The sequence below is a fragment of the Anolis sagrei genome, chromosome 1 (assembly GCF_037176765.1).
Source record: "Anolis sagrei isolate rAnoSag1 chromosome 1, rAnoSag1.mat, whole genome shotgun sequence".
Taxonomy (NCBI): domain Eukaryota; kingdom Metazoa; phylum Chordata; class Lepidosauria; order Squamata; family Dactyloidae; genus Anolis; species Anolis sagrei.
In genome coordinates, this window is record NC_090021.1 from 179,801,427 (window position 1) to 179,816,082 (window position 14,656).

Genomic DNA, 14,656 nt, shown 5'->3' on the forward strand with positions numbered 1-14,656 from the left:
CCCCATGTGCTGAAGTTCAAATAAAAACTCTAATTACAAGAGGAGGAGAAGGAAAACCCACAATTTTATTTAATGATAAGGTCTGCGAATCAAAGGATTTTTCACCTAAAAAGTGAAAGTGAGTCACAGCTTTTCTAATAAATGCCCATTCATTAGAACACTGCACAGTTCCAAGCCCCAAAGTAGCATAATTATTTCATTACACCCAAATTAGGATTCTTACACATTTCTTTTTCTCTCACTCTTAACAGATGCAAGTGTACTTACTTAACACTGAAAGTAGGCTCTCTCAATCAGAACACTGCTCAAAACTTTTTTTTCAGAATCTCTACTTCTCAAAACTCATGACAACTAAACTTACCTATTCCATTCTTAGAATTCAGGATGGACATCTAACTAACCTCATTGAAGTTCCCTGGTGCCAATATGAAAAAAGATGAAATTGGTTCAAGTGAAGAAGTCAGCATTATTTTCAAAAAGGCTACATGGGCATTGTTTTTATAGTCTTAACAGAGACTTAAAAAAAAAAAACCCAGACTCCTCCAATTATGTAGTGAATTATTTTTAACTTATGCCCTTTGTTGTCTTATGCTCACTAGAGAAAAATGTCCACGAGGAAAATCAGATGCAAAATATACAACTTTTGTATGACCCCAGAAATTGAACCACATGGAAATTCCAAAGAGTTCATGAGGAACACAGGAAGACACCAAATAACCTCTACATCAGCGTTTCTCAACCTGGGGGTTGGGACCCCTGGGGGGGGGGTCGCAAGGGGGTTTCTGAGGGGTCCCCAAAGACCATCGGAAAACATATATTTCTGATGCTCTTCGGAACCTCTTTGATAGGGAAGGCTGAAGATCTCCGCCTGTCCTTCTCTTCTTTTTTGGAACTAGATGGCGAATCCTTCCACCAAAAGCCCTCCTCTGCTGTGATTGGCCAGCCTCTTGGCCAAGGGCACAGGTCTTTCTGAGACTCCAAACGGGGAGGGGAGAGCAGGTGTGCTCGGGGCATGACAGAGTGGTGTGCATATGAGGGCAAGGGAGAGCGTGTGAGGCTGGAGGGAGGCTCATGCCAGTAAGTCCCTTCAAGGCAGGGCGGTTCTGTGTGGGAAGTTTTGCCCAATTCTATTGTTGGTGGGGTTCACAATGCTCTTGAATTGTAGGTGAACTATAAATCCCAGCAACTACAACTCTCCAACTGCAAAATCAGTCCTCCCCCTAACCCCACCAGAATTCAACTTTGGGTGTATTGGGTATTTGTGCCAAATTTGGTCCAGTGAATGAAAATACATTTGCAAATCAGATATTTACATAACCATTCGTAAATGATAATTATGGAGTAGCAACGAAAATAATGCTATGGTTGGGGATCACCATAACATGATGAACTGTATTAAGGGGTCGTGGCATTAGGAAGGTTGAGAAACACTGCTCTAGATAGTAATTTATATCCAATATTCCCCATCCCCTCAAGCTCCAAACTGAGCTACAACCTGCTTCATATCTGGAACATCAATATTTAAATGCTCTCCCTTTTGGGGCCAAAATTATGGGTTTTGAAACAATTAATTGATAAGTCAATGGCCATTCTGCTGAGAATGGACAGCAATAGCTGTATCACAAGGGGTAGCTGGCCCTTGCTGCAGCCACTTTCCTGTTTAAACATTTTAAAACGCTAGAAGCAGTGCCATGGCGAAGACAGTTGATGGATTGACGCTTCTTTTAAGTCATGGACTAAGCTATTGCTTTTCATTACTCAGAAATTGTTCCTTTTAAAATAAGTTATTGTCACCTAGGATAAGTCAACCTAGGTTACTGGACTCAATTTTTGGACTAAACCTTTAGACTTATATATGAGTATATACAGGGTGTTGAAGCAGGAAGTCTATCTGTTTGCACTATTTATTTCACTAAACCTAAGGCCAGTGTCTGTTTCAAAGATTGAAACTACCTAGAAAAGATGGGGCAGTTTGATGTGTTAGCTTAGCTTCTCTATCTGCCGCACAAACTCTGTGAGGGAGGGAAATGAGGTATTTGTGGATACAGTATTAGATAAATCAAATGGTTGCATGGCTTCGGTTTGAATTGTCAAACGGACTAAGATCAACTGTCAGAACTATTTTTACAAAAAGAAGTCTCTTTGTGAGCAACATGTTCTTCTGTGCAAGAGCACAGACTGAGGGAGAACATTCCAAAAGAAGGGAACATAAATTTGTTGCCAGCCCTGCTTTCCCAATGGTTGAGAGGCACTCACTGCAAAGCTGGAGTCAAAGATGTAAGGATGATACTGGGTTAAGAGACTAAATACAAAACATACAAGGGTGCATTTGCGGCTGCTGTGGAGTAGCCAAGATGAAGAAGCACAATCTGGAACTTTTGAAATGTAACTACTACACATTAAATTTATAAGAGGATACAAATGCAAATTTATTTGGTTAAGTCCGAAGACTAGTTTGCTACAAGCAAAGCTGCTATCTATTTCTTATGGAAAGCTTCAAAATGCAGAGCCCCCATCTGTACTGCTGTAAGTGTTAGCAAACATTTCCTTACCAAGACCCAAAATGCAAAACACCGCATTTGTAATCATTTTAAGGGTCACCAAGAATGTCTTTGTCAAAATCTTACCCCTGACTCAAGTATGATCCTAATCCTTTCCAGTAGTAGCTCATGATCACTTTCATGTGACTATCACATACAGCAGAGCTAAGACCATACTTGGAAATGTAGTCATGCATCCCTAATATTAGGCCGTACCTTTCCTTTGGTAGAGACATCACATTTGGGGAGCATGGATATCTGCCTGCATTATGACTGCAGTGAACTCTTCTGACTGGCTGTAGTCATGATTTATCCCTGGCTGAGTGAGTGGACAGGGAACAGACTGTACCTATCTAGAGTATGGCACATCTTACTGCATGACCATATGCACAAAACCCTTTCCTCATACACAGGCCCACTTTAAAAAAAACCAAACTACTTATCTGGCTTAATCCCAAGTTTTTCTCATTCTTTCCTTTTATTTCAAAAGTGAAATAAATTTTATGGCACAAGGCAATTGTTACAAAAAGGGCAAAGAAGTTGGATAAAGAGGTTAAGAGTAGATGGAACTGGTCTAAGTAGAGTCTGTAGGAGAGAGAATAAGGAGCATCTACGGCCAAGATGCTTAAAAGTTTAGTAGTATGGTGGTGAGATCACACATATAACACACGGTGATTTTGTGAGAACGTGATTTAGTTTTGATTGGCACAGGGACATACCGGATGGCCCTCGTGTCATCTTTCAACTCTACGATTCTAAGAACAAATCATCTGACTTCCACCACAGGCTCCTCTATACAAGAGAAAATAAACCAGCAGATCAAAGAGCTGAAAAGAAGTATCTTACAAACATATTTCTCCTATGACAACCTGCTCATATGGTTTAGTTGGGGTGTTTTTCAGAGACATGAGGGAAAAGATATTCAATGTGCTTCACAACCTCATGCTTCCCTGCCATGCGACACTATCCAGTGTGTTTTTAAATATTTCTGTCATGCTCCTGGTTGCTGCTTTGGTGCCAACTAAAAGAAAAATAGTCTCCAAAAGGAGATAACTACGTGAAACATGCCATTCTTTACCGAAGAGGTGGCTACAGGGTGAAGACCCCATTTTTGTCATCCTGAAATTTCCCACTAATCTCACAAAGCTCTCAAAAACTGGCACGATGATATTCAGGCAATTTTCGCCTCTGAAGATGCACCCACAAAGCACCCCAGAACTCCATGCAATCCCATATCACCTCTATTTTCGTGTACAGTTCCTCTCAAAATGACAACAAAATGTTGCAATTGTGTGAAGGACTGCAGAAGGATACGAAGGTAAATTGGTCTTGTTGTGTAAGTATGTAGTTCATGATGGTCTGATGGAAATGGGTATCTGCAGTTGCTCACCTCTGCTTTACAGAGATGGAATTTGTTTTTACAGCATACCACACCTACAGACTTAGGCTAAAGAAGTACACATAGGCAGGGGAGGGGGAAAGGGGAGGAAGGGAAAGAAAGGGAGGAGGGAGAGAGATAAGACAGAGACTTCTTAACCCGCTTTTCCACAGTCAGCAGTTCCACCCGAGATTTCTCCTTGGCTTTCACCCTGTAATAGAAATTGTTCAGATTTTCTTTGTCTTTCTCCCACAGGCAGTAAAGTGAACTGGGTGGTGCCCATTTGGGGCAAGAAAAAAATTAACTGGAGAGGAGACATTCTTCCTGGCACTGGTATTTCTTCAAACTTTGTGAACTGCAGAAAGTGGTACTCCAAAAGAAAGCCATGGAATTATATTGAGCATATGTAGCTAGGATGGAAATCATGCAGCCTACAAAATGTTGTTGGGACAGTAACCTCGAGCATTCTTCCGAATTGGCTAGGTCTACTAGACCTTTCAATCTGCATTTTTCAAACCAAATACATGGAGTAAAATGCAACAGTAGACACATGCCAGCACAATGGATGCCAATGGCAGAATGGGCTTTCTATTCTAAAGAGTCCTTTAGAACAGATATGGGGGGTTGCAGTGGTGAGGGGAGGGAAGTCAGTTTGTGTAACACTGGAGATCACCTAGAGTTCCTCGTGTAGAAAACAGAGATTATTTGGGCAAATGTTTTGGGCTACAGAACAACACCTGCCAGCAAACAAAACTATTCAAAGTGAGAAAGCCATTGCCTGTGCCCTCATGAAATTAAATCTGACTGGATGCATGTTGATCTCATGGTTTCTATGAAACAGATTGTTGGTTTTAGTGAAGAAAATGACAATGAAGTAGCAACCAAAAAGTGGAGGAAACTCACAAAAAGGTAAGATATGAAGGTGAATTTGGACAATTTGTTACCCACACCAGAAAACATCCCATTTGACAGTATGATTAGAACTTGAAGAAAAAGCAACAACATTACAGCACTAATTTCAGAGAAACCCATGCAAGAAACGCAGCAAAAAGATAAAAAGGTGTTGGTTTTTTAAAAGTTATTTATAGTGCTTTATTTGCTTTCTCTTAGTATTCTGTATATTTCAATAAAGTGCATTTGCTATGTATCAGTTCAGGGATATAGCTTGCTGATGTAGATTATTTTAGGTTGGAAAGTACCAAGGCAGTTTCTGTTAAGTAAGATTTTCTCAAGTCATAAAAATGAGTTATGGGAAGCCTCTAGGTTCCCATAGAGAGTTAATGGAAGCCTGGAAGCAACGCGTAATGCAGGTTGATGCAGACAGAGGTAAGCGACCTGTTCTAACCTAACATTTGCCCTACGGGAAATCATTATATTAAACCTGATTCTCATGATCATAAGCCAGACACAAGAATCAAGAATCCTCCTGCTCACAAATCTGACAACTATACCCTGGGGCAGGAAGACGTTTCTTGGGTCTCTTATGCTTCTGAAAATACTGTTAGTGTGGATGCATATATGGGATTGTAATGTAATGAGCCCAAACCTTTTGAGCTTTCTTTGAAAAAAAGATAAATTTATACCCTAGTAGATATATCTTGAAAAGTAAAGCCCTTGCAGAAGTAGAAAAGCAAAAGCCAAGTTTTCCTGTTATACAAACCGTGTAGGAATCTTCCCAAAAGAACTCCAGCTACATCATATCAGACCATTTGGTGAGAACTCATCCAATTAAATTGACTGGTAACAAGATTTAGGACAGCTACATGGGAGTACTTCTTCGGTCAATGAACAACTTTCTGAACTTACTCCAATACAAGATGATGCCATTAGCTAACAATTTAAAAGGCATTTAAGGAATGAGGAGCGGGAGCTGGACTTGTATGCACTCTGAGGGCACTAAAGGGGACAGACTGGTGAACTTTGGTCTGCTACAGCTAGGATATTCTAGAGGAGTATGAAAGAATGAACTATTGCTAACCTCTTTACGTGAGAAATGACTATGAGGCTGTAATCAGCACTACCCCACCTTATTTACCATAGTTTATATTTGGAATAACATCATTCTTTTCTATATAGTTGGGAAATCCAAATAACAAAAGTAATTCCTCTTTATCAGCAAATCTGAATACAGAGGGTGTGACAATCCAGCCTGATGGCCCGAAGCCCCTTCCCAGTTAAGACCTTGTTTTCTCCCCCCTCTACTCCCTCAAATCTGTATTACCACAATTAGCACACACTCCCGGATACTGGAGTGCTCTCATTTAAATTAATATTCTAGTTCTCGATACCAAAGTCCACAGTTTAAGTCATCTACATAATTCATGTACATTGCTTTTACCATAAGAACGGGGATCTTTCCATTCTATCTGCTGTAAGAATCTGACTAGGGGAAAATTCCATAGAGTACAGTATGACTGCTGTATATGTGAGACCAGTACCTACAGTTTCATTTACCCATTTCCAAGAACACGTGGCCTCTCTGAAGAAAGGCAGGTAACAAAATGTGTGTTGTTGTTGTTGTTGTTGTTGTTGTTATATGCATCTGGTTGCATAGGCTCAGGGAATATTGGAAAGCTCTGGTTGCCTGACCAATCCACGCTATGCTTTCCTTCCACTCAGCCAAGGCAAGCACACAGCAGGGCAGCTGCCCTGGAAATGGGTGATGAAGGATGAGCGTGGTGTGGACTGGTCTGGCAATCAGCACTTTCTGATATGTCCCAAGCTGGATGCCTATTCTTGAAATCTGCTTTTTACAGGAGCTTTGTGTAAGTCAAGCCACAGGATCCAGAGTACTTCCACCTTTCCTTTCCCATGTTGCTATCAAATTTCTGACAGTGATAGAGCAAGAGCTTCTTGAAACAAATGCCATAGGACCTAGATGTGTAAACCCCACTTTCCTCAAAGTGGCCATAGTGCTAGCAACAAGATATTTTGATTTTTGGAATACTTTTGATTTCTTGAAAAGGGAGACTTAAAATGTAACAATAGCTAAGCAACTTCATTCTAGTTTCTTTGATAACTTACACAATAATCTCTTTTTTTGGTAAGTTACTTAATGTAATGTTTCAAGCCACTGACCATAACTTGACCTGTCAAATAACATACAATTGAAAACACTAGGATGGGTGGTTTTATTTTTGTAACCGATTTCTATAAATGTGTTATTTTTATAGCACATTGGGTTCTTTTGAAATCAAATACATCAGGATTTTTTAAAAAAGAAAACCCAACACCCAACTGATTCAATGACTCCGTGGAGCTAAAACATCATAAACTACCAGAGCTCTGAGAGATAAGTTGCCATACAGAATCCTCTTCTCAGAACGAATTCCTCAGCACATCTATTTGTTCTAAGCTGCTTTAAGGAAGCACCTCAGGTCAGAAGGCAGGCTAGTAGCATAGAAAGAAATATTTAGGGTTAGCCTTAGAGGAACTTGGGAGTCTCGATGTAAAACTTATGGAAAACATAGGCTAAACAGGTAAACTAAATTTACACAGCACATATGCTCATGAAAAACCTGTTCAATCCTTCAGAATTTTATTTTATGGAATAGATTTTACAGAAAGCACAGCAGAGCACCAAAAACTTTGCTAAAGCATCTCAGCAGTTAAAACAACAATTCTAAGAAAGCGGAGACATATCTGTTCTTTTTAAACTCCCTCTCCACGCATGTTTTGACCCTGTCAACATCCTGACCTGGTTTCTGAAGCAATTACATTTCTTAAAAGTCTCTCTGCACACTTACAATTCTGAACCATTCTTATCAGGTAAGAAGCAGAGTCAGAACCATGAAGGCTCCGTCATCAAATCAGCCTGGGACCAATTTAATACTGTATGTGACAACATCTTAAAACTGCCCTTTCAAACCCTGTCAGATTAAGGCCTTGCTGAATGGAAGAAGCACTTAAAACTTTCTCAGTCAATTTCCTACTGTCAATGCAGAGATGAGAGGGTAAGCACACATCCCATGTCCTCTTAGATGGGAAGAAATGTTGTTAAATTCACTGGTGCTGGTTTACTTACAAATAAACACTGACAGGAATGGGATATGAATGCAGTGGCGTACCTAATCGCTCCAAAGGTCCCAGTTCCAAATACTCATTTTGTCAGTCCCTGAACTCTGGCAACATCTCATTAATCTATAGGTTTAGGAGGTGAACCTGACCTGTCACTGAAAACAAGATACCAGGAGACCAGGAGTTGTCTCTTTTCTCATGTAAACAGCAGAGGGTTATCACCTGGGTGAAGATGTATTTTCAACTTTGATTCAAGAAAAGTCTATGAATAAGAGATTTACAAGTCACCCTATAACAACAGCCCTGCTAAGATTCAGGGATGTGTAGAGTACAATACATCCATCTGGAGTTGGGTCTTCCTCTTTAACTCCTACTTTACCAAACATTATTGTTTTAATTCTCATAATATGGCCAACCTGAATAACTGCATTTTATGCATAGGGAAAACAGATAGAGGCTCTCAGTCAAGTGTGTCAGAAGAATGTAGCTCCTGGCCATAGTTATGTATGAATAAGGTAGAAGCTACTGAAATCTACAATTGCCCTTTTAAAATAAAATAAAGAGGTGAGTAACCTGTTCCCTTCCTAAAGAAGACCAACAGCTTTTCCCATCATCCGTCGCAATTGGCCTGCCTGGCTGGGGTTGATGGGAACTGGAGTTCAATTATGTCAGGAAGACCAGAACTCTCACATCCCTGTTCTAAAACTGCCCACTAATTCATACAAGGAATGTCACCTCATAACAGCTCCCACCTCAGACAACCACAAATTACCATGTAACCTACATGTAGACATTTCAGCCTCTACAAATGATCCCAGAAATATGAAAATGCATTTTTGATCCAGCCAATAATTTCGATTTCAGCACGCTTTCTCACATCTGTTGTTTCTTTTTAAAATGACCCAAAGTCTTTATTCAATACAAACATTATTAATTTATATGTGTCTTCTTTAAAACTGAAGGCACAGAAAAAGTGTTTGATTCACAAGAGTCATGCAGAAGAGAAATGCCTCTTGTGCATGCAGATGAATATTTTCGAATGAAGAACAAGAGCTTTCCAGAAGAGAGAACTGAAACCCGAAGTTCCGTTTCCATTTCCAGAAGGCGCTGCCCAATATTTTGCACCACACATGTTGCCTCTATTAAAGGTCTTGCACTGCAGTTCAGAATAGAAAACCACCTCATCATTGGAGCCACTGAATATAAGCCAGCCTTTCAATGCAAGGGGGGTGGGGTCCTGCTGGGCCAGACCACAGGCCTATCTTGTCCAGCGTTTAGTTTCTCACAGTGGCCCACCAGAAACTCATGGGTCACCCAGAAGCAGGGGTGGGGGTGGGGGTTAAGGCACACCCACATGATTGGGCACTCCAGCAGCCTTTACTTAGAAACACACTGCTTCTGACACTGAAAGGTTTACACAGCCACCCTGACTAGGAGTCACAGCCTTATTTATGTGCATGTTTATATGCCTTTGTCTGTCAACTTACAGACACCTTATGAATTTTTAAATATGTTCTTAGGCAAGGAGTACTCAGAAGTGGTTTTGCCAGTTTCTTCCTCTGAAATGAAGCCTACAGCACCTGGCATTCATGACTAGTCTCCCATCTAAGGGCTAAATATGGCTGACTCTGGTTAAATTTCCAAGATTAGATGGGATCTAGTGCCTTTAGAACCCTGGTTCCCATGGGGCAATTTGATTTTTAAGGGGAGCAATGTGAGAATGAGTAATTAGCAGTGATTCGTTTTGCATTTCTTATAGTAAAGGTGGTCCCAGTGGTGATCGGCACAATGGGTGCAGTGCCTAAAGACCTTGGCCTGCACTTAAACACAATCGGCGCTGACAAAATTACCATCTGCCAGTTGCAAAAGGCCACCTTACTGGGATCTGCACGCATTATTCGCCAATACATCACACAGTCCTAGACACTTGGGAAGTGTCCGACGTATGATCTAGTACAATAGCCAGCAGTCATCTTGTTCGCTATGGGCTCATCTTGTTGTGCTTCTAATAATAACAATAACAATAACAATAACAATAACAACAACAACAACAAATTTGTATTCCCCCTATCTCCCCGAGGGGACTTTTTATATACAGTATAATAATATATATTGTGACACACATTTTTACAAATAAGATCAGAATGTATACGGTGGTCAGCTGGTGACAATGGAAAGAGGGAAAGCCAACTCATAGAGAAAGAAGTGAGAAGAGCATAGTTAAATACAGATGCATGAGCACAGAAATGGGAAGCAACTTTCATTCCAAATACCCCACTTCTTTCAGTGCTCTTTTAACATTAAAAACTAAACAATATATATATATATATAAACAATATATATATAAATGTCTGTTTGTTTGGCATATGAATGTAGCAAGAAATCTGCAAAAAAAAAAAAACTCAACAACAAACACCCCCCCCCCCCCCCCCAAAAGCACAATTATTATTTACATATTAGGTAAGTCATTATTTTTGTATATTTTTTAATGATTATCAGCCACAAGAAAATGAATGTCAGAGGATAGGATAGTCTTGAATATTCTCATCAAATACACGCAATGAAGTTGGGCACTTAAGTTACCCTGATACCATGTTCTATGAAAGCTAGTTTAGACTACGTTGATGGTCTTTTAGATTTCCTCCACGTGAACAGGAGTTCACTTTTTGAAGAATAAGAATTATATGTGGGGCGGGGGGTGGTGGTGGTGGTGATGCATGTGGCCAAAAAAAGGTTGGGAACCTGCTTTGGAATATTTAATTCCTTACATGAATTCATGTAAGCTCTGTAATATGTCCTGTGTGAAGAAAGTTATTTTTCTCTTTTTCCCATAACTTCAGTTTCTAGTACAGTAAGAGACTGCAAAAAAAAAAACAAAAAACAAAAAACAAAACAAAAAAAAACACCTCCTCCTGTGCATTTGAACCCCAAAATGCCCAAAAGGGATATACCCAATCATGTCTTTAGATATAGATATAGATATAAATACTCTGTTCATTTTGAGTGACATCATAACTCAAAATCTGATGGACAAATTGCTGCCAAATTTGGCCACAAGACACCTACTAATCCAAGAAGTGACCATAACTCAAAAATTGATTTTGTCATTTGGGAATTGTAGTTGCTGGGATTTATAGTTCACCTACAATAAAAGAGCATTCCGAACTCCACCAATGATGGAATTGAACCAAACTTGGCACACAGGACTCCCATGACCAACAGAAAAATCTAGAAGTGTTTAGTGGGCATTGACTTTGAGTCTGGGAGTTGTAGTTCACCTATATCCAGAGAGCACTGTGTACTCAAACAATGAAGAATCTAGACCAAACTTGGCACAAATACTTCATATGCCCAAATATGAACACAGATGGAATTTGAGGGAAACAGACCTTGACATTTGGGAGTTGTAGTTACTGGGATATAAAGTTCACCTACAATCAAAAGCATTCTGAACCCCACTAATGAGAGAATTAGGCCAAACCTCCCACACAGAACCCCCATGACTAACAGAAAAGACTGTGTTGTCTGGTGGTCTTTGGCGATCCTTCCGATACCCCCTCACAACCCCACCAGGGGTCTCGACCTCCAGGTTGAGAAATGCTGCCTTAAGGCCATCCAGGGCAAGAAAATACAATCAAAGCCCTACTGACAAAGAGCCATCCAGCCATAGATAATATATAGATAGATATGATTCATACACACACACACACACATGACAGATATAGTAGCATAGATTTGAAAGGGATCCCTAAAGAAGGACAATTATATGTTGCATGTTCCAGAGTAGGCAAACCAGATAATCTCTACATCAACACTGACAAAGAAACAACAATAAATACTGTTTACCTACAAGCATAAAGAAATTACATATATTAGAAGCCAACACTTTCTCATTACTTTATTTTCCAGATCACCAGACTGGGCCACAGCAATGCATGGCAGGGGATGGCTAGTCATTTATATTCCTTTTTTCCCCTAAGGTAGACACAATCTTTCTCTGAAGCTGAACTTTCTTAGAATGAGAAATTAGCTTTTGCTTCATTTTTATAAAGGCTACACTTCAAAACACCATTTAAAATAGTCATAAGATTACAAATAAAGTGATACAAAAACAAATGCAGGAAAATGTAACAATTGCCTCTTAATTCTATTATTTTAATGTCATTTAAAAGATTACCATTACTGCATTTTGCATTCACATCTTCTATTAAACTATGTGTAAACTTTTAAATACTGCATTTAATATTGTAAACATTTATCTCTCAGTCTTATACATTCTCACTCAGAACTAAGTTATTCTGTATTCAATGAAATTTACTTCTCGGCATGAACAGAACTGCACTCTTATACCTCAACATTATTATCCATCAAAAATCTTGTTAATTATTAAAAACTGACAAATCAGAAATGTTGCCAACATATCTATCACTAAAGATAGTTTTGTTATATTCCAAAATACTAGTTTTACTCACTGTTTTTTATAAAAGGTATATACGCGAATTCTTCTCTGAGCGCAGAGTTGCTTGAGTAAATTAATTCATCTATTCTTCAACTCATCTCACTAAGAGCATTTGTCCACTTTAATTCTTAACAATGTAGATCCTTTTACACATTCTTAGAATTATTCTAACATATCATGTGCTTGGAGAAATCACTTAGTACAAGGGTTTTTGCCTTCAGTCACTAACACACACACACTTTCTTAAAGATTTTTGTAGTTATATATTTCAAGATGAAATTTAACGCAGATGATGTTAATAATAATAATAATAAGAGGAGGAGCAAGAAGAATACAATGATGTTTGTTTTTATAACTACCTTTTATGAAAGGGAAGAACTTCAACATATACAACCAGGGACAAGGACTATAAAACATAAAACTATAACTAAAATAATAAAATGAAATCCTCTTCACCCTACCAGTCACTGTCATCTCAGCAACCTCAGGCACAACTTAATCTGGACAATCAGAGCAGAAGGGTTTCCACCCCATATGAAAACAGGTGAGATCCTCCTCCATCTGAAGGTCCAAAGGAAGACCATTCCACAGATAAGGAGCCAGGTCTCGAAAGGCTCACAGCATTGGCAGAACTATGCATGTGAGTAGAACAGAAATAATCCTTTGCCTGTGTATCTTAAATTCTTAAATGGTGCATACCATGCTACCCAAGCTGCCAAGTACTAGGGGAGATTAGAGCACAAAGTCTTAAATACCAGAACCAAAAGTTTGAAGCAGACCCGGACCTGAATTGGTTGCCAGTGGAGTTGCCCTCACTGTGGAAGAACATGTGGGTCAAGAATAGGGCTCCACAGTCACCTACATACCCTCTGCCAAGACATTACACTTGGAAGACCATCATACTCGGGACAATGAGGGATTGCCTAAGTAAGTAAGCCAGTGGAGGGATCTATAGGGAGCAGAGATGTGTGAATATTTAGGGAGATTTAAAACAACCTGGACAGCAGTTCTGGATTACAACCAGAAGAAGGAGGAGTAGACAGGCAATCCTGCTATTAAACTATTACAATAATCCAGACATGAGTTAAGCAAGGCCTGGACAAGCAGATGGGTCGTCTCAAGGCTCAAACATGTACAGATCATACAGATGTTAAAACAATTGAAATAATATATGCTTTTGCTGTTGCTCTCAAAAAGGGTTCAGGGATAAGCCATCCTCCTGCAGGATTCTGAGTTTTCAGGTAAAAAATACAGGAACCACAGTGAAACCCTGTAAATGTGGTGGCCACAAAAGCTGAAAGATTGCATGGTCAGGCTGAAGCATCAAGATCTCTGTTTTAATCTACATTCAGTTAAAGACAATGGTTGGTCATCCACAAAGAAATACTCAATAGGAAGTTGATTATGGACATCAACACGGAGGCATCTACTGATTTAAAATTCTGGAAAATGTCATTTGCATGAGTGTGGTACCAAAAACCTTACTCTGAAACCATAATTCCAAGAGAAGGGTATATAATGAAAAAAGAAAAGGGCCCCAAATTGATATTTGTCACACCCCTACAGTAACAGGGAAAGCTTTTGACACAGACCCCTGAAATGAAGTAGAGGAGGAATACTCAAATGAATGACTTGAACCAAGACAAAGCATTCCCATTATTCTCAATGATGGTGTAAAGCAGCGGTTCTCAACAGAACCTAAGGATTCAGTGAAGGATTATCGGGGTTCAGTGAGAAGGTTATGTGTATTTTCTGCAGATTTTTATTGTAGTTACATTAAAATTTGTATGGTATTTCACAATATTAAAATCTGTATGGTATTTCACATGTCAAGAAATTAAAAATGCCCCACATAATTGACTGATAGCGTTCGACGACGAGTGGCAATTAGCAGCCTGTCAACCATGATCACAGCACAGCTAGTTAGTGCACGTGTCTTGTCATCTGTTACAGTACCTTCTCAATCATTTTTCAGCCAGTTGCGTCAGTCGTGTCACGGTTTGTGTATACATATCATTCAGTGTTAAGACAAGTTATATTTTGTCATTGATAAAAGGTTAAAACATGGCAGTTTGAAGAAGAAACTAGGAGATGATTTACCCAATCTTAGTGAGCAAGTCAAAGAAGTTCAAGACAACAGTAACAATTCTGGAACATCTGTCAAGAAAAATATTAAAATCCAGAAATAACTTGTGGAATGTTGTTATACAGTTTCACAAGAGGAAATGTTGTTTTGCAAGCCTCTCAAGAATCGTATAAGTG

The 14,656-nt window shown here is 39.4% G+C and overlaps 1 protein-coding gene across 3 annotated transcripts in view; it reads right to left on the reverse strand.

Annotated features, from left to right (window-relative positions):
• The window catches only part of SLC39A10 (solute carrier family 39 member 10), a 61,790-nt gene that overhangs the window by 28,544 nt on the left and 18,590 nt on the right, over positions 1 to 14,656 (reverse strand). Inside the window, exon 1 of one of the 3 annotated variants that reach the window (XM_060780766.2) lies at positions 402 to 479. The exons of 1 other annotated variant lie outside the window; for it this stretch is intronic. In XM_060780766.2, coding sequence (XP_060636749.2) covers positions 402 to 467 — 66 coding nt within the window. In that variant the 5' untranslated portion in view covers positions 468 to 479. Of the gene's footprint in view, positions 1 to 361; positions 480 to 14,656 lie in introns of those variants that run through there. One more of the 3 variants, XM_060780782.2, reaches the window with a different exon arrangement.